Below are 24,130 nucleotides of genomic sequence, written 5' to 3'. Positions count from 1 at the left end.
GAAGTGAGTTATTAATACTTAAATTGTATAAATAATTTGAAAGCAAACTCATGGAAATTCTAGAAGACAAATAGAAGAAATAAGTTCTAAATCCACAATTTGATCAGATTTTCTTCATTTCTGGTTGTGCCCTCTTATCACAGAGACTTCTTCAGCTCCAGGACAATTTATGCTTTACTAATCCCCCTCACAAGGAATCTTCTCAGAGCCCTCTTTATGTCATTATTCCTCAGGCTGTAAATGAAGGGGTTCAGCATGGGAGTGACCACCGTGTACATCACTGAGGCTGTTGCGCTGGAGTGTGAGTTGTGTGTAGCAGCAGAGCTGAGGTACACCCCTAGGCTTGTGCAGTAAAATAAGGAGACAACTGAGAGGTGAGATGCACAGGTGGAAAATGCTTTATACTTCCCCTGAGCCGAGGAGATTGCACGTGTGGAGGAAACTATTCTAGAGTAAGAGTAAAGGATACCAGTGAGGGTCCCACCACCCAGCACCACAGATGCCAGATACATCACCATGTCATTAAAGAAGGGGTCAGAGCAGGCAAGGTGGACCACCTGATTAAGTTCACAGAAGAAGTGGGGGATTTCCAACTCTGCACAGAAGGGCAGGGGCAACACCATTAAGCTTTGTAACAAAGAATTCAGGATACTCAGGATCCAGGACACCAGAACCAGCAGCCCACAGAGCCTGGGATTCATGATGACCGTGCACTGCAGTGGGTGACAGATGGCCACAAACCGGTCATAGGCCATCATGGTCAGCGTAAAGATATCCAACCCTGCAAAGAGTGTGAAAAAGTACATCTGGGTGATGCAGCCTGTGTAGGATATGACTTTGCTCTGTGTCTGCACATTCACCAGCATCTTTGGGACAGTGGTGGACACAAAACAGATGTCTACAAAGGACAGGTTGGAGAGGAAGAAGTACATGGGGCTGTGCAGGTGGGAGTATGAGATTGTGGCCAGGATCATGAGCAGGTTCCCAAGCACAGTGATCAGGAGCATGGAGAGGAACAGCCCACAAAGGAAGCGTTGTAATTCTGGGTCCTCTGAAAATCCCAGAAGAAAAAACTCTGAAATTGGTGTATCATTCCTTGGAACCATGTGGTTGACGTGACTGATAAAAAAAAAAAAAAAAAGAGAGAGAGAGAGAGAGAGAAACAGAACATGGCACAGGCATGCATTATAAACATATCAGAAATGCTCTCCTATATTCTACAGTAAAGGAGTTAATTTCTATTTTTGAAAGTTTATGTTTAAGTTGACAGAGTAGTATGTATTTATTCTGTACAACATGATGTTTTGAAATATATATACATGATGTTTTGAAGTATATATACATTATGAAATAGCTAAATCTAGTCAAAAACATCTACATTACTTGCTTAGTTACCATTTTTGTTGTGAAAACACTTATCTGCTGTCTTAGCACTTTTCAAGAACAAAATATATCATCATCTATAGTCACCATGTTTGTACATCTTCTGAACTTATTTCTTCTACATAACTATAATATTATATCCTTTGACCAACATCTCTCAAACTCCCTATCCCAACTTCCCCAGGCTCCAGTAACCTCCATTCCCAAGAAGATAATTTCTATATACTGTGTGTGAATCTTGTCCCTGTTAAGGGATCCCTTGACCATCTCTGATTAGGGACTCCTGTCCCACTCTCAACCTTTCCTTGGGGACATTCATTCTAAAGTTTTAATTAGAAAATCTTTCATGCATGTGAAGAATATAAAGTAAATTTTGACATGTTCCAGGCATTATCTAGACAGTGAGTGAATGGTGCTAGAAAACAAAATCCCTACAATTTAGTGACGAAGAATGATAAAAGCAAATAAATAATACCACATACTATTGTCAGATGGTGATGAATACTATGAGGAACAAGAAAGAAGGTAAAATGGAAAGTGTGAAGGGGGGTGCTATTTTTCCTAGGTGTTCTGGGAAGACCAGCAGACAAGGTCACAACTGAGCAGAGACCACAATGAAGGCAGGGCAGGAGGCACCATGTTCCCCGCAGAAGGAAGTCGTGTGTGCGAGACAGAAGAAACAACCAATGAATGACTCTGAGGAATGTACTTCTTTCAGATGTTCAAGGCCAACAAGGAAGCCAGTGTGGCAGGGGAATGAGCAACAGGAGAGACATGACAGAAGCTGTCAGAGGATGTTGAGGAGGGAGTGGCCTTGAAGCTGCAGACACAGGGTGTCCCTCTGTCCAGATGTTGTTGTGTTTGTACTTCATTAATTTAGTTGCAAAGGTGTCCCATGGATTGAAATGTGTCCCTATATATTCATTGGTATAGCCTTGAGTTCTGGCCTTTATATAATATTGTAAGTTACCTTTTGGAATATACTGAGCCAAGGTCCCCATTCTCTGAAACCTGATCTCATCCTAAATTTATGCACACACACACACACACACACACACACACAAGCACACAGATCATATACATACAGTGTGCCCTCCTGAGGCTGTGTTCCGCCCATGTTCTTCTCACCTCAGTCACACTGGGCTCCATATCTTTAACCAGAAACGAATGGATGCTAGACAATTTGTCAATTTCCAATTATGTTTCCTGGACAAAATACAGAAATGATACCCAGAAATTCCAGTTTGGAAATCTCCCATATACATGTAACCTTAGAACTCCATTTTGGCATGGAGACTCAGGCAAATCAACTGGTTTTTGTTTTTCACATGCAAAACATATCTTTTAATTTCTCTTGTATTTACCTAGGAATTGAATTACTGGGTCACATAAGTCCTATTTGTTCATAAGAAACTGCTGAACAATTCTCAAAAGTGATTTTATGGGGCAGCCCCTTTCTCATATTTCGTGTGGCATTTTTTCTTGTTTGTTATTCTTGGTCTTTACATTTTGATCTCTTTTTTTTTTTTTTTTTGACAAATCCAATAGTTACACTCTAGTCCTGGCTCTGGTCTTCATCTAACATGCAAAGACATCCCTAGACCATACTCTATAAAATCCTGCGCACACCATGGTAATCCTCTCCTTCTGCTTAGGGTATGCGCCTGTGTATGATTTATCCCTGAGAGCATTACATCACACACACAGCTATTGCATTCCATTGTGTTCACCATTAGATCAAAAGTTCCAAACGAACAGGAATTTCACCTGCTTTGATTACTTTGCTATTTTCACAGAGGTACATGGATACGTGTGCATTATATAGAAAACATTAAAACAATGAGAAGTTATGAAATAAAAAGAATGTCAGGGAACAGAGCCCCATTAACTTTATTATTTCAAATGTACTGTATTAAACAAAATTGGATGGGACAAAAATTAATTGAAATATGACAAAATAATAATAATTTAATAATATCAAAATGGATTGATTATATAATTGGCCATAACCTCTACATCAAGTTATAGAACATATAATTATCTCAGAATGCTCTGGCACATAACACATATTCATTGTTTATGGAATGGATCAGGAAACAAGTCTCAGTGTATGTGGATATTTAATACATGACAAGGCTGTATTTCAATTTAGTTGGAAAAGGCTGGATTACTGAATAAACGCTGGCATGAATGTCTATCAGCCTGGAAGATAATTAGGTTCAATCCCTGTCTCACATCTTACAAAAATTATCATATTTAAAGACCTTAATATAAAAGTAAAGAATACTTGTTACATGAATACGTAGAAAACTACATATGAAATCTACATCGTAGGCAAACCATTTTAACTGAGGCAAGAAACAGAAGTATGACTATATATCTATATTTATAAATAGATAAACTAAAAATTTTTGAAATTTTTTATGACCACACATATACTCTTAAAAATCAATGAGGAAACATTAATCTGCAAAAATCACTTGAAATGGTGATGACTGTAGAAAACTTGGTAAACAATAATAAGCAAAGCAAAATGGTGATCGTATATATGCATCTTTACTCAAACCAGTAATAGTTTAAGACAACAAAAAGAAATCTCATTGAAACCCCTCAGCCTGGGAAAATCTTAAAGAGCTGTCACATTGTGTGGGGTTCAAAGTTTTAAACAGATAGCAAAGGAGGACACCCCAATTTTGCTGGCAGAAATATGTAGTGCTGCAAAAACCTAAGAAAACAATCTAGACAAAACTATAAGTATTGAAAATACAGATATTCATTAACCGAAGTTTTGTCAGTGCCTGCACTACTGAAATTCTTGGTCAGGTAATTTATTGTGATGGGGTCTTTCCTGTGCATTACATTATGTTTCCCAGCATCCCTATTCTCTACCGACCCTTCCCCAGGTTGAAAGCCAAACAAGGCATTGCTCAATATCCCCTGGGGGACATAATCTCCCCCAGGAGAAATTCACACATCACCTTAGTGAGATGATAAACAGTGATTTACAAATGATGGCCAAAGGTGATGCAACTTCTGGAAATATATCTAATAAAAAAAGACAAAAGTCATAAATAGGAATGACAGAGGGGTGAAAACCAATGGGAAATATATACATGGCAGTTTATTTAGCCAAATTGTGCAGGAGCACATTCTACATGTATAAAGCAATGAGGAAAACAAAATATGACTGACGGATGCATTTGCCTACACAAGATTCATAAACTTTCACAGATTCCCCTCACATACACTGAAACTTGCATGCAAGAACTAACTGGCATATGCCAAATGTGTTGAAACATTCCAATTCTTGATTTAAAAAATGCAATCAAAACCAGGAATAAAAACACCTAAACCCACCATGCAAAAGCAAAGGATGTGCACAAACTATTTGCAGTAGAGTGTTTCATGTCTGGCAAACACAAATATATTCAGCCACACTAGTAAGGAAACAACTGCAGACTAAAGGCCATTAGTATATGATATTTCACCTACTAAATAAATTTCCTATTTCATTTGAATACCCAGCATGAGAGAACATACTGCAAAATGTGTGCTTCACAAACTGCTGTTGTCAGGTACTATTTGGAAGGAATTCATTGGTCAGGATCTTTCTCATCAGTATGGAAATGCTCAGATAACACCCCTTTGTAAAAATGAAAAAATAATTGCCTTTATTTCAGTGTATATTCCTCCACAGCTAATAGCATATTTCTCTTCTCCAATTATTGCAAAGACCCTTGGTCACATGTTCTATTTTTACTGGAACCACCTTAAATGTCCCATGTCCTCTTCCAACTGGGCTTCCCTTACCATTACTTATCAACACTCACACTCCATGGCTGGGTTCAAGGTCCATGCCTGTTTTTAGCATTATAAATAAATACCTGAATCAATTAATTAATCAAGCAGCAATCTCTCTGCTCTAGACTTGGCTAGATTTGCTCTCAGGTGACCTCAGAGACATGGTCACAGCATCCATTCTCCCTGACCCTTTCCTTCAGGACCTCCTGCGTCTTGGACTCACCTTGATAGGTTTTCTGAAAGGAAGGTCTCAGTGTGGAAGCCAGAAATCCTCCCTGGATGGCTGATAATGAAAACTGAAGCTCAGTCCCAAGATAATGCAGAGGAAAATGTCCCTAATCCAGATGTAGGACTCCCAAGAGGAACAACTACATCCTATCCAGCCCAGGCCTGTGTATGCTGGGGAACAACAGCAAAGAGGGATATTTCCAGCTTCATATTCTGCTCATTAGGCACATTTCCCTCTTGTCATTCCAGCCCTGTGCACATCATTTCCCTCTGGGACATAGCTCTGCACCAAAAGGGATATTTTCTCTGCATTCTCTGTTCTCAAGACACCAGATAAAACAGGAAGCGAATCCAGTCTTTGTTACTCCTTCTCCATGGACTTGCTTGTTGTCCAGAGACCTAACCTGTTAACACTGAACCCAACCCTGCGTGAAATTTTTCTCCAAAGTCTAAACTGAGGAACCTGTCCTGACTAGGACCCTTGGATCTTCAAATCACTGACAAGTGCTGGGAATGCAGCCCTTGATATCTCCCAGAAATTGCTCTTCCCCTCTTCACCAAGGGAGTGAACTGTATTCTCTTGATGGAAAACCATGGGTACCAAATGTCTTGGCTTCACAGAGGTTTTTCCAAAACAATTAAAAAATTTCATACTTGCAACTCAGGTGGTTATTTAGGAATTTGTTTTATAATTTTCTTTATTTGTGAATTTTCTAAAATGTCTTGGGCCATAATAAATTTCAGAATGTTTGTAACAGGTGATACCTATACAATATCTACATGTTGATTAATATTGGTTATATTCCATGTGTACTTTGTAACAGTGGAAGAATTATAGAGTATTCCTGCTCATTCATGGACTGCACAAAAAGAAAGATCTTGATAAATTAGAAAACCTCCATCGGAGAACTATGTTCACTCAGAAAAATGCAGAAAATATCATAGTGTGACCAGACGAAGAAAGTATCATTGTTTTATTTTCTGCATAAGCAAAGACTTAGTGGTCATAAAACCTATATTCAACTAAAAGGTATGCTGGCATTGCTTCTTGTACATCACTTCATGCTGTCCCTTCTGCGTACCTTGGAGTCTCTAGTGACTCCAATCTCTTCTCTTACATTCAGAACTCTACACTGAATCTTTCTCCTCAATTTTCTCTCCTCTTTCAAATTCCTACATCTCTGTGGTTTATTTACATTTCAAATGCCACCTACTCCAGTAAAGACTGCCTCAAGAAATACCAGTACCAGGATGGAAAGTCTTAAGAATATGGTAAATAGCAGTTCAATCAAAACAATAACAGTGTATCCAGGAAGATGTCATCAGTAACCTCAGTGAATGGGTATATACACACATAGTGGGTGCGCTGCACACCATCTGGGGGATGGACACACTTGGGGCTCTGACTTAGGTGGGGCAAGGGCAATAAATGTAACCTAAACATTTGTACCCCCTTAATATGCTGAAATTTAAAAAATTTTTTAAAAATTTAAAAAACCCCGAAACTCTCAAAAATAAAAAAAATAAAAAATGAAAAATAAATAAAATTTGTTTTTCCCAGTTTGGCAGGGAAAATAAGACTACATTCTTTTTTTTTTTAATTAAAAAAAAAAATTTTATTGCTTAAAATTGCTTTTGCTACACAGGGTCTTCTCTGGTTCCATACAAAGTGTAAAATTATTTTTTTATGTCTCTGAAAAATGATGTTGGCAATTTAATAGGGATTGCATTGAATCTGTAGATCACTTTGGGTAGTATAGACATTTTAACAATATTGATTCTTCCAATCCACGAGCATGGTATGGTTTTCCACCCATTTACATGTTCTGCGATTTCCTTCCTCAGTGTTTCGTAGTTCTCCCTATAGAGGTCCTTTACCTTTTTAGTTAAATATATTCCTAGGTATTTTATTTTCTTTGTTGCTATTTTGAAGGGTATTGAGTCCTTAATTTGGTTCTCCATTTGACTGTTATTGGCATATATGAATGTCTCTGATATTTGTGTATTGATTTTGTATCCTGAGACTTTACTGAATTCATTGATCAATTCCAGGAGTCTCTTGGTTGAATCCTTGGGGTTTTCCAGATATAACATCATATCATCAGCAAAGAGTGAGAGTTTGATCTGTTCTTTCCCTATTTGGACTCCCTTAATTCTGCTCTCTTACCTGATGGCTCTCGCAAGGACTTCCAATAGAAGACTGAAACAGAACCCACATCTTTCACCTCTCACAAAAATCAAATCACGGTGGATAACAGACTTAAACCTTAGGTGCGAAACTATTAGAATTCTAGAAGAAAATGTAGGAAAGACTCTTATAGACATTGGCCTAGGCAAAGAATTTATGAAGAAGACCCCAAAGGCAATCACAGCAACAACAAAAATAAATGAATGGGACCTGATTAAATTAAAAAGCTTCTGCACGGCCAAAGAAACAGTCACGAGAATAAACAGACAACCTACAGAATGGGAAAAAATTTTTGCATACTACATATCAGAGAAAGGACTGATAACAAGAATCTATTTAGAACTCAGGAAAATCAGTAAGAAAAAATCGAGCAACCCTATCAAAAAGTGGGCAAAGGACATGAATAGAAATTTCTCAAAAGAAGATATAAGAATGGCTAACAAACATGAAAAAATGCTCAACATCCCTAATCATCAGGGAAATGCCAATCAAAACCACAATGAGGCCGGGCGCGGTGGCTCACGCCTGTAATCCTAGCACTCTGGGAGGCCGAGGCGGGTGGATCGCTCAAGGTCAGGAGTTCGAGACCAGCCTGAGCAAGAGCGAGACCCCGTCTCTACTAAAAATAGAAAAAAATTATATGGACAACTAAAAATATATATATAGAAAAATTAGCCAGGCATAGTGGCGCATGCCTGTAGTCCCAGCTACTCGGGAGGCTGAGGCAGGAGGATCGCTTGAGCCCAGGAGTTTGAGGTTGCTGTGAGCTAGGCTGACGCCACGGCACTCACTCTAGCCTGGGCAACAAAGTGAGACTCTGTCTCAAAAAAAAAAAAAAAAAAGCACAATGAGATTTCACTTAACTCCAGTGAGAATGGCCTTTATCAGAAAGTCCCAAAACAATACATGTTGGCGTGGATGCAGAGAGACAGGAACACTCATACACTGCTGGTGGGACTGCAAAATAGTGCAACCCCTGTGGAAAGCATTATGGAGATACCTTGAACAGATTCAAGTAGACCTACCATTTGATCCAGCAATCCCATTATTGGGCATCTACCCAAGAGAACAAAAGTCATTCTATAAAAAAGACACCTGTACCCGAATGTTTATAGCAGTACAATTCACAATTGCAAAGATGTGGAAACAACCCAAATGCCCATCAATTCATGAGTGGATTAGTAAAATGTGGTATATGTATACCGTGGAGTATTATTCAGCTATAAGGAATAACGGTGATATAAAATCCCCTTTGTTCTCCTGGAGAGAGTTGGAACCCATTCTATTAAGTGAAGTATCCCAAGAATGGAAAAATAAGCACCACATGTACTCACCAGCAAATTGGTTTCCCTGATCATCACTTTAGTGCACATTTGGGAATAACACCAATTGGGTATTGGACTGAGGTGGGGGGTGGGGAGAAGGGATGGGTGTATACCTACATGATAAGTATGGTGCCCACTGTCTGGGAATGATCACGCTTGAATGTTCTGACTCAGGGGGATGGGGGTGGGGGGAGGGGATGGGGGGTATATCTACATGATGAGTGCGATGTGTACTGTCTGGGGAATGGACATGCTTGAAGCTCTCACTCAGGGGGATGGGCGGGACATGGGCAATATATATAACCTGAACTTTTGTACACCCATAATAAGCTGAAATAAATAATATTAAAAATAGGACACATGAGAGATACTAGCCAACCAAAAAATAAATTTTAAAAACCCCAAAACTCTGAAAAATAAAAAAAATGAAAAAATGAAAAATAAATAAAATTTGTTTTTCCCATTTTGGCAGGGGAAAAAAAGACTACATTCTTTTTTTTTTATTTTTTTTATTTCAGCATATTATGAGGGTACATATATTGCCCTTGCCCCACCCGAGTCAGAGCATCAAGCATGTCCATCCGCCAGATGGTGTGTACTACATCCACTACATGTGTATATACCCATCCCCTCCTACCCCCTCCCACCTGCCCAACACCTGATGAATGTTACTACTATATGTGCACTTAAGTGTTGATCAGTTAATACCAATTTGATGGTGAGTACATGTGGTGCTTGTTTACATTCATTACTATTCTGTTACTCAACTTTATTTTAGCATATTGTATAAAAAAGTTACTACTACATGGAAGTTTCTTTCCAGGTAATCAGGGGAGCTTGGAAGGACACGCATGTTTGTACAGGAAAACTTGTGACCCTGAGTCACATGACTGGACAGAAATTCAAACTATCCTGTGAGGAAATCTTTGACATGAAGTTTAAGGAGAGCTCTTAGCACATGGGAGATTTACGCTAAATGATATTGAACTAGTTCATTCACCACCCATACAGTGATTACAGCAAGACTTAGAAAAAGGGGGTGATGGTTCATTGATAGCAATGGGAGCACTCATACATGTATGCAGAACTGGAAGTTTTCTAGCAGAACTGGAAGATAATTAAATAATAAAACATAGAATTAGCCCACCCACCTTTCACTGCAAAGAACAATCCCTCCTTACACATGAACAGTCTTCCATCCTTCAATGAGTAGATACAATGAATGAAAAAGAAATATTTTGCATCATCACAAAATGTATTATTTAAAATTTACTACATTTTATTTATATTTGACTCAGACTCTAAGGCCATACTAAAAAAACATTGACTCAAATTTGTCTTGTTATGTAGACTTCCCTTGAAGACATGCAGATGATCAATTTTTGTCAAACTGGTGTGTTAAATGATACATTGTCAGGAAGTACAGTTTAGGGAGTGACATACACAAGAATGATGGACACAAAAATTGGAAAATTGTGGTGTCAGGCTTTTCTTTACTATAAAATTACATAAATGACGTTAGTTGCCAAGTGTAGTCTCTTTTTCCCCCATTGGAGAACATAATATGACACATGACAATTTTTTCAGTAGAAGAAAATGAAAATTTCTCAGCCTATGCATTTAAGAAAAGAATTATTCATAAGAAATACATGTTGCTCCAAAAAATGAATGAAGATTTTTAAGTATTTCTCATCTATGTTTGGGATCACCTTGTAAAAATATAAAAATAGACAAAGAGGAAAACTGTCCAGATATCAAATGGAGCAGAAATCTTAATGAGGTGAATTATTTAATTGTAATCAAAGTCATTTAATTTCCAGGAGATAAAGAAAAGAAACAAGTTCTAAATCCAACCATCTAATCAGATTTTCTTCATTTCTGGCTATGAAGCTTTGACCCTGTTATCACGGGCACTTCTTTAGCCCCAGGAAAATTTATGCTTTAATAATCCCCCTCCCAGGGAATCTTCTCAGAGCCCTGTTTATGCCATTATTCCTCAGACTGTAGGTGAAGGGGTTCAGCATGGAGTGACCATCGTGTACATCACCGAGGCTGTTGCGCTGGAGTGTGAGTTGTGTGTAGCAGCAGAACTCAAGTACACCCCTAGGCTTGTGCAGTAAAATAGAGAGACAACCGCGAGGTGAGATGCACAGGTGGAAAATGCTTTACACTTCGCCTGAGCTGAGGAGAGTGCACGTGTGGAGGAAACTATCTGAGAGTAAGAGTAAAGGATCCCAGCAAGAGGAAAAACAGCCAGCACCACAGCTGCAATATGTATCACCACGTCATGAACAGAGGTGTCAGAACAGGCAAGGTGGAGAATCTAAGTTCACAGAAAAAGTGACGGATTTCCAAGTTTGTACAGAAGGACAGCCACAGCACCATTACGCTTTGTAACAAGGAATTCAGGCCACTTATGATCCAGGAAGCCAGAACCAGCAGTTCACAGAGCCTGGGGTTCATGATGGCCGTGTAGTGCAGGGGGTGACAGATGGCCACACACCGGTCATAGGCCATCACCGTCAGGAGGAAGATGTCTAACTCTGCAAAGATTATGGAAAAGTGCATCTGGGTGACACAGCCTGCATAGGATATGACTGCTGTGTGTCTTGATGTTCACCAGCATCTTTGGGACCATGGTAGAGACAAAACAGATGTCTACAAAGGACAGGTTGGAGAGGAAGAAGTACATGGGGGCATAGAGTTGGGAGTCTGAAATTGTGGCCAGGATAATGAGCATGTTCCCGAGAACCGTGACCAAGTACATGGAAAGGAACAGCCCAAAGAGGATAGGCTGCAATTCTGGTTCCTCTGAAAGTCCCAGAAGAAGAAACTCTGAAATTCTTGTATTGTTTCCTAGCTCCATGTTGTGGAGGTAACTACCGGGAAAGAGAAAAATAATGTGACTCATTTTCACTCAAGACGTTAACACTCACATAGTTGAAATGTTACAAAATATTTTTGTAGTTGATAATTAATTTCTATATTTTGTGTATTTAACTTGTTTTCTATCTGTTTCCCCAAGAACTGTTTCTTTATTTTTCTTTTTATTTTATTCTTTTTAATTCAGGATATCATGGGGGTACAAACATTTTGTTATATAAAATGCATTTGCCCCACCCAAGCCAGGGCTACGAGCGTGTCCCTACCAGATACAATGCGTTCTGGTTCCATTAGTTGTGGGTTTACCCCACTCCCACCCACCCCACCTGACAGGCACCCAGTGAGTATTACCACCATGAGGTCGTATATCTCCAGTTTAATGAGAAATTCTTTCACGCATTTGAGTTGTACAGAGTGTCAGCCATATTCCAGGCACTGTTTAGGTAATGAACATAGCTTGCTTACAATTCAGTTTGATGGAGAAAGAATATGAGCTGATCAAGAAATAATCATGTGACATGTTAAATGGTTATAACGTCTTAGAAGACAATGAAAGCAAATATAAAAGAGAGTGGATAGGGAGTGCTATTCTTTTGTGTGTGTCCAGGCAAGACCAGCAGACAAGGTGACATTTGAACAGAGACCTCCAGGAAGAGAGGGTGGGACCCCTGAGGATATCTGGGGACAGGTGTGCCCGGCAGAGGGAATGATTAATGCACAAGCCCTGAGGAAGGTGTTTGTTTTGTAAAACCAAGGCTCAGAAAGAAGCATGTGTCACGAGGCAAACAAGCAAGAGTGACAGTGATGAGAGATGGTGTTGGGGGGTGTTGGAGAATGGGATGGCTTCCTCCCTACTGCTGAAACTTTGAGACTCTGAGAGTCCCTCATTCGCGTGTTGCTCAAAGCTCTCTAAATTCACGTAGCCCTCTAAGGATGAAGACAGAGCAGCGAATTCCAGTTGGTAATCTTCTCATGGACGTGTTGACTTGGGATTTCATTTTTATAGGACATTTTTGTGCTCTATATTTAACAAAACATAAAAACGCTCCTGAATAAACAGAGAGAAAAGAGTCAAATGGGCATGATTGGATAGGAGCGGCGGGGGGAAGATCTGGTATACACACATGGTCTAGGAGAGGTTGGGATGAAGAAATCTTCCTTGGTTCTGCCAGGATTGCAATCCTGGTTAAACACCCTTGATGCTCAGAATAATTAATCAAGAATAAGGAGTGGTATCTCTATAGTCTCAAGACACTTTATAGATTGAACATTCTGAGAGAAAAAATGAGCAAAGAAAATAAATCCACAATCCAACAAATGAAATATAGAACAAATTACAACAAAAGTGGGGGTTTTCAAAGAAGCAACAGTAAAAGATTTTTCTAAATGATAGTAAATGCAAAACATTTGAAATCAGAAAAAAACAGGTTTGGCATCTCATATCTACCATGTACCAGCTGTTTTAACTTGGAAAGTCAACAAAACCACTCTAAATGATGTGTATTATGTTGTTTTTATGGATACATAATATTTGTAAATATTAAAGGGGTACATGTGATATTTTGATATAAGTATACAATGTGTAATGATCATATCTGGATAATGTGGATATTTATCACCTCAAACATTTATCATTTATTTGTGTTGGAAACATTTCATATCTTCTCTTCTTGCTCTGTTGAGATATACACTAAATTATTGTTAACTATACTTTCCCTATTGTGCTCTGAAACAATCTTATTCCTATTAATGGTATTTTTGTAGTTATTAACCAACCTGTCTCCATCCTTCTGTCCCCACTACACTTTCCAGCCTCTTGTAACCACCATTCTATTCACTACCTCCATGATATCAGCTTTATTAGCTTTCACATATGAGTGAGAACATGTGACATTTTTCTTTGTGTCTGGCTTGTTTCACTCAACTTAGACACTTCCAGTTTCTTCCCTGTTGCTACAAATGACAGAATCTCTAAATATTAATATTGTTTCCTCTATAGTGGTACAGCAGTATCCATCTTCCTGAGGTGATCAACAGACTAAATTAAAATTTTAAAGCAATTTCCAATAGTTCTTCTTAGTAAATGAATGGTTATCATTGGTGATGAGACAGAGTTCATCTTTTTCCTTCTCCCTCTCAAACAGTTTCATTCCTTTCTCACCTCTCGGTTCCCATTTCTACAGCCTCCTTTCAGTTCCTTGTCTTCTGTCCTGGCCTTCCTGCTGGCAGCCCTCTATTCCAACATTGTCATTGAACCAGAGAAGTCCATGTTTCAAAGCAGATCATTTAATGTCCCCCTTAATGCCCTCCTCACCCTGCGATTCCTCAGTGGAGAATGAAGCTGAAATCCTACATCTTCAAATACAAGGTTCCACTCTCTGTGAAGACCTTCCCACTGCCGCCCACATTGACCTCCCCCAAATCGAACTTGTCTTTCAGCTTCAACCAGAAACCAGTATATGAGACAAATAGGAATTTCCAACTTGTTTCTGACCATAGTTTTGAATAACGTCAGGAGAGCAGGAAAATGACAGAGGACAAAAGAGTTGGATATCGGAGAGCAGAAAGCATTAAGAGAGAATGGCATGAATTCAATAAAGAAATTAAGATCAAACAGATTGAAACTCCAGGCCATAAATAAAGGTGCAAAGTCTGCTTCAATGATCTGACAATTGAATCACAATTTATTTTTTTTACTTTTTATTTCAGCATATTACAGGGGTACAAATATTTAGGTTACATATATTGCCCTTGCCCACCCCTCGAGTCAGAGCTTCAAGTGTGTACATCCCCCAGCTGGTGAGCATCACACTCATTATGTATATATATATACCCATCCCCTCCTACCGCCTCCCATCTGCCCTGCAACCGATGAATGTTATTCCTATATGTGCACTTAGGTGTTGTTGAATCACAATTTCTGACTCTGAGATGAAGAGCTCTGAAATCCCATGCAAAACTTGAACAATGGCCCTTTCATTACACCCCACTGAGGAATCTTCTCAGAGCCCTCCTTATGTCTGTCTTCCGCAGACTGTAGACGAAGGGGTTCAGCATGGGAGTGACCACCGTGTACACCACCAAGGCTATTGCACTGGAGCACGAATTCTGGGTAGCAGCAGAGCTGAGGTACACCCCTAGGATTGTGCAGGAAAATAAGGAGACAACTGAGAGGTGAGATGCACAGGTGGAAAATGCTTTATACTTCCCCTGAGCTGAGGACATTGCACGTATGGAGCAAACTATTCTGCAGTAAGAAAGAATAAAGAGTCCCAGCCAGGGAACCACCACCCAGCACCACAGATATCAGATACATCACCATGTCATTAAAGAAGGTTTCAGAACAGGCAAGGTGGACAACCTGATTAAGTTCACAGAAAAAGTGAGGATTTCCAAGTGTCTACAAAAGGACAGTGACAACACCATTAAGCTTTGTAACAAGGAATTCAGGTCACTCAAGATCCAGGGCACCACAACCAGCAGCCCACAGAGCCTGGGGTTCATGATGACCGTGTACTGCAGTGGGTGACAGATGGCCCCAAACCGGTCATAGGCCATCATGATCAGCATAAAGATATCCAACCCTGCAAAGAGTATGAAAAAGTCCATCTGGGTGACGCAGCCTGCGTAGGATATGACTTTGCTCTGTGTCTGCACATTCACCAGCATCTTTGGGACAGTGGTGGAACCAAAACAGATGTCTGCAAAGGACAGGTTGGACAGGAAAAAGTACATGGGGCTGTGCAGGTGGGAGTCTGAGACTGAGGCCAGGATGATGAGCAGGTTCCCAAGCACAGTGATCAGGTGCATGGCCAGGAACAGCCCAAAAGAGGACGGGTTGCAGTTCTGGGTCCTCTGAAAATCCCAGAAGAAGAAATTCTGAAATTCATGTATCATTCCCTCCTTCCATCTTGTTGACATGACTGATAGGAAGAGAATGAGAACATGACACAGGCATGCATTGCAAACCTATCAGAAATGCTCTTTTATATTGTACAGTAAAGAAATTAATTTCCATTTTTAAAAGTTTACTTTTAACTTGACAAATAAAGTTGCGTGTATTTGTTGTGTACAACATGATGTTTTGAAGTATATATACATTACAGAATAGCTAAATCTAGCCAATTAACATCCACATTATCTCATTTAGTCATTGTTTTTGTAGTGAGAGCACTTATTCACTTTCTTAGCATTTTTCAAGAATAATATATATCATCAACTATAGTCACCAGGCTGTGCAATACATCTGTTGAACTTATTCATCTTATGTAATTGTAACATTATATCCTTTGACCAACATCTGCCCAATACCCTACCCCAGTTGCCCCAGCCTCTGGGAACTTCCATTCACGAGAAGTTAATTTCTATATTTTGTGTGTGAACCTTTTCTCTGTTAGGGGATCCCTTGTCCGTCTCTTCTTAGGAACTCCCGTATCACTCTCAGCCTTTCCTTGAAGGCCTGTATTCTAAAGTTTTAATTAGAAAATGCTTCATGCATTTAAAGAATACAAAGTGAATTTTGACATGTGCTAGGCATTTCCTAGAGTAGATGGTGCTAGAAAACAAAAGTCCCTGCAATCTAATGTCAGAGAAAAGGAAAAGCACATGAAAGAAATATCACATACTATGTCAGATGGTGACAAATCCTATGAAGAACAAGAAAGAAGGTAACAAGGAAACTGTGAGTGGTGGTGTTATTGAGCAGGGACCACAGGGACAGGGTGTGAGGCACCATGTTCCCTGCAGAAGGAAGTCGTGTGTGCAAGGCAGAAGAAATGACCAGTGAAAGGCCCTGAAGAATGTGCTTCTTTCAGATGTTCAAGGCCAACAAGGAAGCCAGTGTGGCAGGGGAATGAGCAAGAGGAGAGTGATGAGAGAAGGTGTCAGAGGATGTTGAGGAAGCAGGTGGTCCTATAGCTAATGAAACGTGCAGACACAAGAAGTCCCTCTATCCAGATGCTGTTGCCATTGCACTTCATTAATTTAGTTGCAAACGTGTCCCATGGATTGAAATTCGTCCCCTGTACGTTCCCTGCTGTAGCCTTAAGTTCTGGCCTTTATATAATATTGTAAGTTTCCTTTCATAATATATTGAGCCAAGGTTTCCATTTTCTGAAACCTGCTCTCACCCTAACGGTATGCACACACACACACACACACACGCACACACGCAGTACAGTGTGCCCTCCTGAGGCTGTGTTCCGCCCATGTTCTTCTCACCTCAGTCAAACTGGGCTCCACATCTGCATCCGGAAATGAATGGATTCCAGGCAAGTGGTCAATATCACATTATGTCTCCTGGACTAAATACAGAAATGATACCCAGAAATTCCAGTTTGAAAATCTCCCATACACATGTAACCCTAAGACTCCATTTTCGTAGGGCCAGTTTCTGCCTTGCAATTAAAGAAATATACATATATTTCTAAATCTGTCCAATAAACAGAGAAAGAGGAATTAATTTGACCTGAAAGGGGAAAAAGATCTACTAAGCTAAGGTGATCCCTGAGAGACAATAAGGAAGAAAAAACTTCCTAGTTTTGGAGACTTCCCAGCTCCTTGGTATCCCCTTGATGCTCAGCAAAAATAATGAAATACAAGGAAAAATCTACAAAGTGACAAACACAAGACAAGTGTCTTGTCTGCGTCAAGACACTTACAGATAGAGAACAACAATGGAAAAAATGGGCATATAGTACAAATCAATAATGCAAAAAAGGAAATATATAAGGAACTGCTAAGTGTGGACATTTTTTAGGTGAAACAGTAGAGAGATTTTTATTTTTTTCTGCCTACTGTAAGTTTATTGGACATATTGGTTTTTTTTTTTTTTTTTTAGACAGGGTCTCACTCTGTCATCATAGAGTGCAGTGGTGTCATCATAGCTCACTGTAACCTCAAACTCCTGGGCTTAAGTGATCCTCCTGCTTCAGCCTCCCGAGTAGCTGGAAGTACAGGCACTCGCCACAACGCTTGGCTAATGTTTAAAACTTTTTTGTAGAGATGGGGTCTTGCTGTGTTGCTCGGGCTGGTCAATTGGTTTTTGTATTTTATATGGTCTGCTAGCAGGTGAGGCAGCCCTTTCCCATATTTCTTGAGTGGCGTTTTTGCTTCTGTTATTTTTGATCTTTACATTTTTATTTCTTTTTTTTTTTTTTTTTTGACAAATCCAATGGTCACACTCTAGTCCTGGTTCTGGTCTTCATCTCACATGAAAAGGCATCCCTAGGCCACACTCTCTAAAATCCCGCGCACACCGTGATAATCCTCTCCTTCTGCCCAGAATAAATTCCTGTGTATGATTCATCCCTGAGGGCGTTACATCACACACACACTGATTGCACTGTATTGTGCCCACCATTGTATGAAAGATCCAAATGAGCAGGACTTTCATCTGCTTTGATTACTTTTTTATTTTTTAAATTTCCACGTATTCATGTGGTACAAATGTTTCAGGTTACATCGATCACTTTTGTAATGTGTAAGTTCCAGCTATAGGTGTGCCCATCACCCAAATAACAGACACATTAAAAACCAGACAAAAAGGTAAATAAAAAGATGTCTACATCTGACACCATGGGCAGTTAAACAAACAAGCACAGGAGCAAGACTTCCCAAGTATCGCTCCCAAACAAACACTCGTCTTTAGCCTGTTGGAGAACATGGGTGGTGGCTGGTCCAGCCTTGGGCCACCTTGGGCCACCTTGGGCCACGCTCTCTCTGTTCTGGCTCTGAGCACTCACCTTTGGGCTTCTGAGCCACAGCTCCAGACAAGCTCAGCAGAAAGCAGAGTCCTGGAACCGAAGGGAAGCAGAAGGCAGAGACATGAAACAATCAAGGAAAGATACCAGGAAATTCCCCAAGGGCTGTATATTGGTTGAGTTTGAAAATGACGATTGAATTTACTATAGATGGACTGGGTTTTAACTGAGCTTTTAAAAAATGAGGTTCAAAGCCACATTTCCCAAGAAGTGGAGAAAAGCTAATTCTAGAAGACAGATAACATTTTAGTTTTAGCGGCAAGATGTTTGTTTTCTTCCAATTTGCCTTCTAGTAAGAGTAATAAACTTTGTTTCTTCAAAATGTCATCCACTCCTGAGTTTGGAATGTGTGTTGTGTCACTGACAGGAAGTCATTCTTAGGTTCAGGCTGCATGTCGCTCTGCAGGATATCTTTGGTGAGCCTGTGGGCCGGGCTCTTGCTTTGGTTGTGGGCCAGGTTTAAGTACTGAGGGGAAAGTCTCCGTCAGGAGGGAGAGGTGAGGGTGCAGGGGGACCAGGGGTGACTAAGGAGTCGCTCGCTTGTCTGTCCTCGGCCAGAGGGAGGATGCCTGGTGTGGGGGGAGGAGGCAGTTGAGATTTGAAGGCAGGTAGGAAGGACGTTTCCTTTTTAGGCAGAATCACAGGGTGGTACTGGGTCATCTGTTCCCTACTTGTGGTGAGTTCTGGGGCGATGCCAGCCATGTGGGGTAGGGGGCAGAGGAAGGGGCCGGCAGCTGGGGAGGAAGAGTTGTCCCAAGGCTGAGACAGGGGAACGGTGGGTGCCACAGGAGCTCTGGAGTCTCCTAGGGACATGAGACTGCAGCTCTTGGAGTATGGATATGGAGGGATGCATGTGTGTGTGTGTGTGTGTGTGTCTTTCTCTTTGTGTGTCTGGCTGTGTGTGTTTGTGTGCTGGTCTGTGTGTATGTCTGTGTGTGCATGCGTGTGCATGGTGTGTCTGTGTGTGCATGTCTGTGTGTACATGTGTGTGTACAAGTGTGTGTAAGAGCATGTGTTTGCGTCTCTGCATGTGTGTTCCACCATGACCGTGTGTGGGTGCACACACGTGGTCACACAGGGCGGGCAGCCTCTGGGCCTGTGAGTGGCTCCCTGGGCTGGGCACTGACCCTCGCACCTCTTCTCTTCGCCACTAGCTCTGCCTGCAGCGGGCCCCGCCTGGCTCCAGGAGGACAGAGCACAGGAAGAAGCTGTGGCTCCTAGGTTGCTGACCACCTGTTCACAAGTAAGTAAAAAACCCTTCTGCTGTGCCCAAAGGCTGGACTTGCTGCCTTCCCGTGACCTGCCTGGACTCTCTTGACCCTCTGGGCCTCATGCAGCTAGTGGGAAGCAGCCTGGGCAACAATCCCACCCCCTCATTTAGACCCCTCCCCAGGCTGTTGAGCACTAGGAGGGAAAACAAAGCAAGAATGTGAGCTGTCCTTCTTTCGTGGTCTTCACGGTCTTGCTGAGCAAAGAGTTCAGTCATTTGCCAGATAGTTCACTCCTGCCTGCAATGTGCTCAGGTCTGCTAGACCCTGGAATGAGAGGGGGTATAAATCTGCAAGGACTTCCTGGCTGGTTGTCAGTAGGTAAGTCCTTTCATGAAGTGGAAGCCTTTTGACGTTAGTTGTAGCCTCTTGCTGCCGTCACTCAAGGAGCGGAGACTAGAGAGAGAAGAGTTCTCTTTCTGAAGCCTGAGCCAGGGGGCAGATTCTGGAGGACCTCAGAAGCCTGTCTGAAAATGCTCTGCATGGGTCCTCCCTTCCCCAGGCCTGCTGGTCTCCAGCGTCCTCTTGAGTCTTGGTGGCGGTGGTGCCTGGCTGAACCGGGATGGGTGTGTGTTTTAGGAACCAGTCACCTTTGCAGATGTGGCTGTGGTGTTCACCCCAGAAGAATGGGTGTTCCTGGACTCTGCTCAGAGGAGCCTGTACAGAGACGGGATGCGGGAGAACTACAGGAACCTGGCCTCCGTGGGTAGGGCTGGCCTCGTCGCTGCATCCACACACTCATACAGCAGCCATGGGTCCCAGCAACTGTGCAGGTTTGGGAAGCCAAGAGGTGGAAAGACAGATAAGTCCCACACTCACGATGCCTGCAGTCTGGTGGCCTTTCCATGGAAATGAAGATCTGTCTGCCGCACTCTGTCCATGGTTAAAAGCATCCAGGCTTCTCAAATATATTCCTGAGATAGGCCCTGGCCTTTTGGGACTAGGGAGGCCTAATATCCTCTGGGACTCAGTGAGGGAACTTGTATTTAGTTCCTTAGTGAAATACCTTTGCTGTCTCCATCAGAATTCAGGCAGGCTCATTTTGCTACTCCCATCTCCAGAGCCCCTAAAGACTTTAGAATATCAGCCCCAGTGTCATGGCGGCATGAAGTCCACCCACACTGTGCATCTTTTCCTACAAGCAGGAGATCAACTCTGCAAACCCTGTACATTGTCCCATTTGGAGCAAAGAGAAGAGCTGTGGACCAAGGAGAGAAGAGACGTCTCAGATACCTGTCCAGGTGAATACCAGGTGGATCAGGTGAGCACCAGCTCTGGTCAGTGAGAAGAGCATTAGATTGGGAAATTATCAATCAGGGAAACATTTTCAATGCCCTTGACTGAGAAGTCTGGTTGAACGCCTTTAGTCAATTCCATCTTCTTTCCTCTTTCCCTTTCCTTTTAATCTCTTATATTTTACTCTGATTGCATAAAAAGATTTGTCCTACCTCCTCTTCATCTTTAATATTTCCACATGTATATTTTATTCACTTCCTCCCCACTGTACATTCTTGCAAATGATTTTACTTTATGTTAGTCACAATCTTCATAAAATCCTTTCTCAGTAAATTATGTGCTATTTTCACCCTTCATTCCTGTAATTACATAATGCCTCACATAGCCAAATGCCTTAAAATTTTCCTTCTCTCTTTGATACGTTCCTACACTTTGCAATTTTTTCCCCATATTTAGGATCAATATTTAAAAAGAAATAATTTGTATGTGCCTTGCTTACTTTTTTAGTCACCTTGGTCCCATAGTTTCTTTCTCTGTGTCCTTAATTATTTCCCCTAACTCATTTCAGAACCTCAGCTTCAACCCAGAGAGTCAATTCCTGGTGAAGATATTTTTGTGGAGATTCCATCCTTTGGCATGAAAAGGGTAAGGTTCACCAGGGATTATTCTTGGTCCTCCATGGTATGAAGAGTCTGGGGTGCTGTAGGTTAGACAAGCAACACAATAGCTGACGTTTGAGGCAATTGGTGCCTGCCCAGGAGAAGCAATTTCTTGGGAGAAAGTTGGTGAATCATGAATTGGCAGAAAATTCTAAATGTAGATCAAGACTCGTGTTTTCATAGAGTTCCCATAAGTAACTATTTTCACAAATGTGACACAGATACTTAGTGTTTAAAACTTAATTTAGTCTTAAACAATTCAGAAAAACTCTGCATCTAAAAAGCCCATGAAAGTAATGAAAAGATGGCTCTTTGTACCAGAGCATCCACCCTGTTCCATTCTCTGGGGTAGAAATGGTACAGATTCACTAAAATGGTAAAAGTGGTAGATATAGAAATGTCTGTCTCTTACATTCAGTTCGCATGGGGAAGAATATCTGTGAATGCAATAAAGTCTTTGGTCTTCACATTTTCCTTAATTGATGGGAGCAACCTCAGCCTGGAGAAAAACTGTAGATATAATGAACCTGAGAAATGTTTTAACAGCATCAAACTACTTTTCCAGCACCAGAGACTTCATGTGGGAGAGGCCCCCTATGAATGTCAAGAGAGTGGAAATTCCTTCTTCCAGAGCACTCACTTAATCATGCCTGAGAAAATCCATAATGGGAATAAAACCTATGCATGTAACCAAGGTGAAAAATCCTTCAGATACAGCTCTGACCTCATCAGGCAAGAGAAGACTCATAGCACAGAGAAGTGCTTTGAATGTCAAGAATGTGGGCAAGCCTTCAAGTATGCCTCAAACCTGTAGTGACACTTGAGAACCCATACTGGAGAGAAGCCCTTCGAATGTAGCCAGTGTGGGAAAACCTTCATGAGGAACTTTAACCTGATTTTGCACCAGAGAAACCACACAGGAGAGAGGCCTTATGAGTGTAAGGATTGCAGGAAGGCGTTCAATCAGCCATCATCCCTCAGGAGCCATGTGAGAACTCACACAGGAGAGAAGCCCTTCAAGTGCAGCCAGTGTGGGAAAGCCTTCAGGGAACACTCGTCGCTGAAGACCCACCTGAGTACCCATACCAGAAAGAAACCGTATGAATGCAACCATGCAGCAAGCCTTTCTGGACAAGCACTCACCTGAATGTGAGCAAGAGGATACACACAGGGGAGAAACTGTATGAGTGCAGGACTTGTGGTCAGGTGTTGAGTCATCTCTCAACCCTGAAGAGTCACATGCAAACTCACACCGGAGAGAAGCCCTACACATGCCAGGAATGCAGGCAAGCCTTTAGCGAGCCCTCCTCCCTCAGAAAACATGCGAGGACTCACAGTGGCCAGAAGCCATATGCGTGCCAGGAAAGTGGGCGAACATTTGGTCAGTCTTCATACCTCATCGTGCACGTGAGAACACACAATGCAGGGAGACCCAACCAGTGTAATCAGTGTGATAAAGCCTTCAGACACAGCTCCTCACTCACTGTGCACAAAAGGACCCACATGGGGAGAGAGAACATTAGGAATGGTGGCCTGCCTTTATCAGTGTCTGATTCCTATGGTGGTCCCCTTGCTAATTAACTTCCAGTTTGTAGAAATATAAACATTTGGGACTATCACTGTTCCTCATAATGCTCCTCTAGCAGCATCCTATGTTTTGATGTATAATGTTTTCATTTTGGTTTAATCCTAAGTATTGTCTTAACTTTCATTATCACTTTTTCTTTGACCCATGCGTTATTTGGAATTAGATTTTTCAATACCAGTACATGGATGTATTTTCAGAGAGGCATAATGACATAGTGAAATGAATACATTTAAGCATACTGTTGGATGAATTGGACAGATGTATACATATATGTAACCAACACCCCATTCCAGATATAGAATGTTTCTGTCATTCTGGAAGGTTCCTGCATGTTATATGGCTGTTTCTTAGTTGCCTTTCTATTTTTGGTTTCTAATTTAATTACATGGTGAGCAGAATATGTAGCCCTTGTGTTACTGGATCTTAGGTACTTGTTGACGTTTGCTGTTAGGTCTGCTGTGGCTTATCCTGCTAGTTGCCAACCAAATTGCCCCTTCTCCCTTAGAACAGAACCTGGGGTTTTTGTTCAGGTTGGTAATGTGGACTATTCAAACACCTCCATCTCCCAGCCCTTCTTGCAGCAAAGGCAGGAGGCCATGTGCCCCAGTCCTGGCAAGCCTAAATATGGGAAGTCCCTGGGTGTGCCTCCGCGGAAAGATGCTCCCTCACACCCCCCACCCCCGCACAGCCCCGCCCCTCGCCCCTCTCCCCAGCAGCCTGTTCCCTTCCATGCAGAGGACGCGCGGGGCCACCAGGGGTCTGTGTCCTCCTGACTTCACTGTACCGGCTCCTCCTCTGCCCAGACCCCAG

At 41.5% G+C, this 24,130-nt stretch overlaps 2 protein-coding genes and 2 pseudogenes across 2 annotated transcripts; 1 reads left to right on the top strand and 3 right to left on the bottom strand.

The window, feature by feature from the left end:
* Positions 1-167: 167 nt before the first annotated feature.
* On the bottom strand, positions 168-1,007 carry LOC138379668 (olfactory receptor 7A17-like). Its single transcript, XM_069464813.1, has 2 exons — positions 653-1,007; positions 168-367 (listed from the first exon to the last, which is right to left on the bottom strand). Exons 1-2 carry the CDS (start codon positions 1,005-1,007, stop codon positions 168-170), a joined length of 555 nt encoding a protein of 184 aa, XP_069320914.1.
* Positions 1,008-10,859: 9,852 nt separating this feature from the next.
* Positions 10,860-11,791, bottom strand: LOC138379667 (olfactory receptor 7A17-like; annotated as a pseudogene).
* Positions 11,792-14,787: 2,996 nt separating this feature from the next.
* Positions 14,788-15,618, bottom strand: LOC138379666 (olfactory receptor 7A17-like). Its single transcript, XM_069464812.1, has 2 exons — positions 15,264-15,618; positions 14,788-14,975 (listed from the first exon to the last, which is right to left on the bottom strand). Exons 1-2 carry the CDS (start codon positions 15,616-15,618, stop codon positions 14,788-14,790), a joined length of 543 nt encoding a protein of 180 aa, XP_069320913.1.
* A 4,113-nt stretch (positions 15,619-19,731) lies between these two features.
* LOC138379680 (zinc finger protein 333-like) lies at positions 19,732-23,313 on the top strand (annotated as a pseudogene).
* Positions 23,314-24,130: the final 817 nt, after the last annotated feature.

Source organism: Eulemur rufifrons, unplaced genomic scaffold (assembly GCF_041146395.1).
Source record: "Eulemur rufifrons isolate Redbay unplaced genomic scaffold, OSU_ERuf_1 scaffold_114, whole genome shotgun sequence".
In the NCBI taxonomy this organism is placed as follows: Eukaryota; Metazoa; Chordata; class Mammalia; order Primates; family Lemuridae; genus Eulemur; species Eulemur rufifrons.
The sequence above is the reverse complement of the archived record's forward strand: the minus strand, read 5'-3'. Positions and strand labels throughout refer to the sequence as shown.

What these genes read in the sequence shown, in the direction of transcription:
- LOC138379668 (XM_069464813.1), bottom strand. Translation starts at nt 1,007, where the DNA reads ATGCTCCTGATCACTGTGCTTGGGAACCTGCTCATGATCCTGGCCACA. An exon ending in TCTGGTGTCCTGGATCCTGA is followed by an intron (nt 368 to 652) that starts GTATCCTGAATT and finishes CTCACCTCTCAG; the next exon opens with TTGTCTCCTTATTTTACTGC.
- LOC138379666 (XM_069464812.1), bottom strand. Translation starts at nt 15,618, where the DNA reads ATGCACCTGATCACTGTGCTTGGGAACCTGCTCATCATCCTGGCCTCA. An exon ending in TGTGGTGCCCTGGATCTTGA is followed by an intron (nt 14,976 to 15,263) that starts GTGACCTGAATT and finishes CTCACCTCTCAG; the next exon opens with TTGTCTCCTTATTTTCCTGC.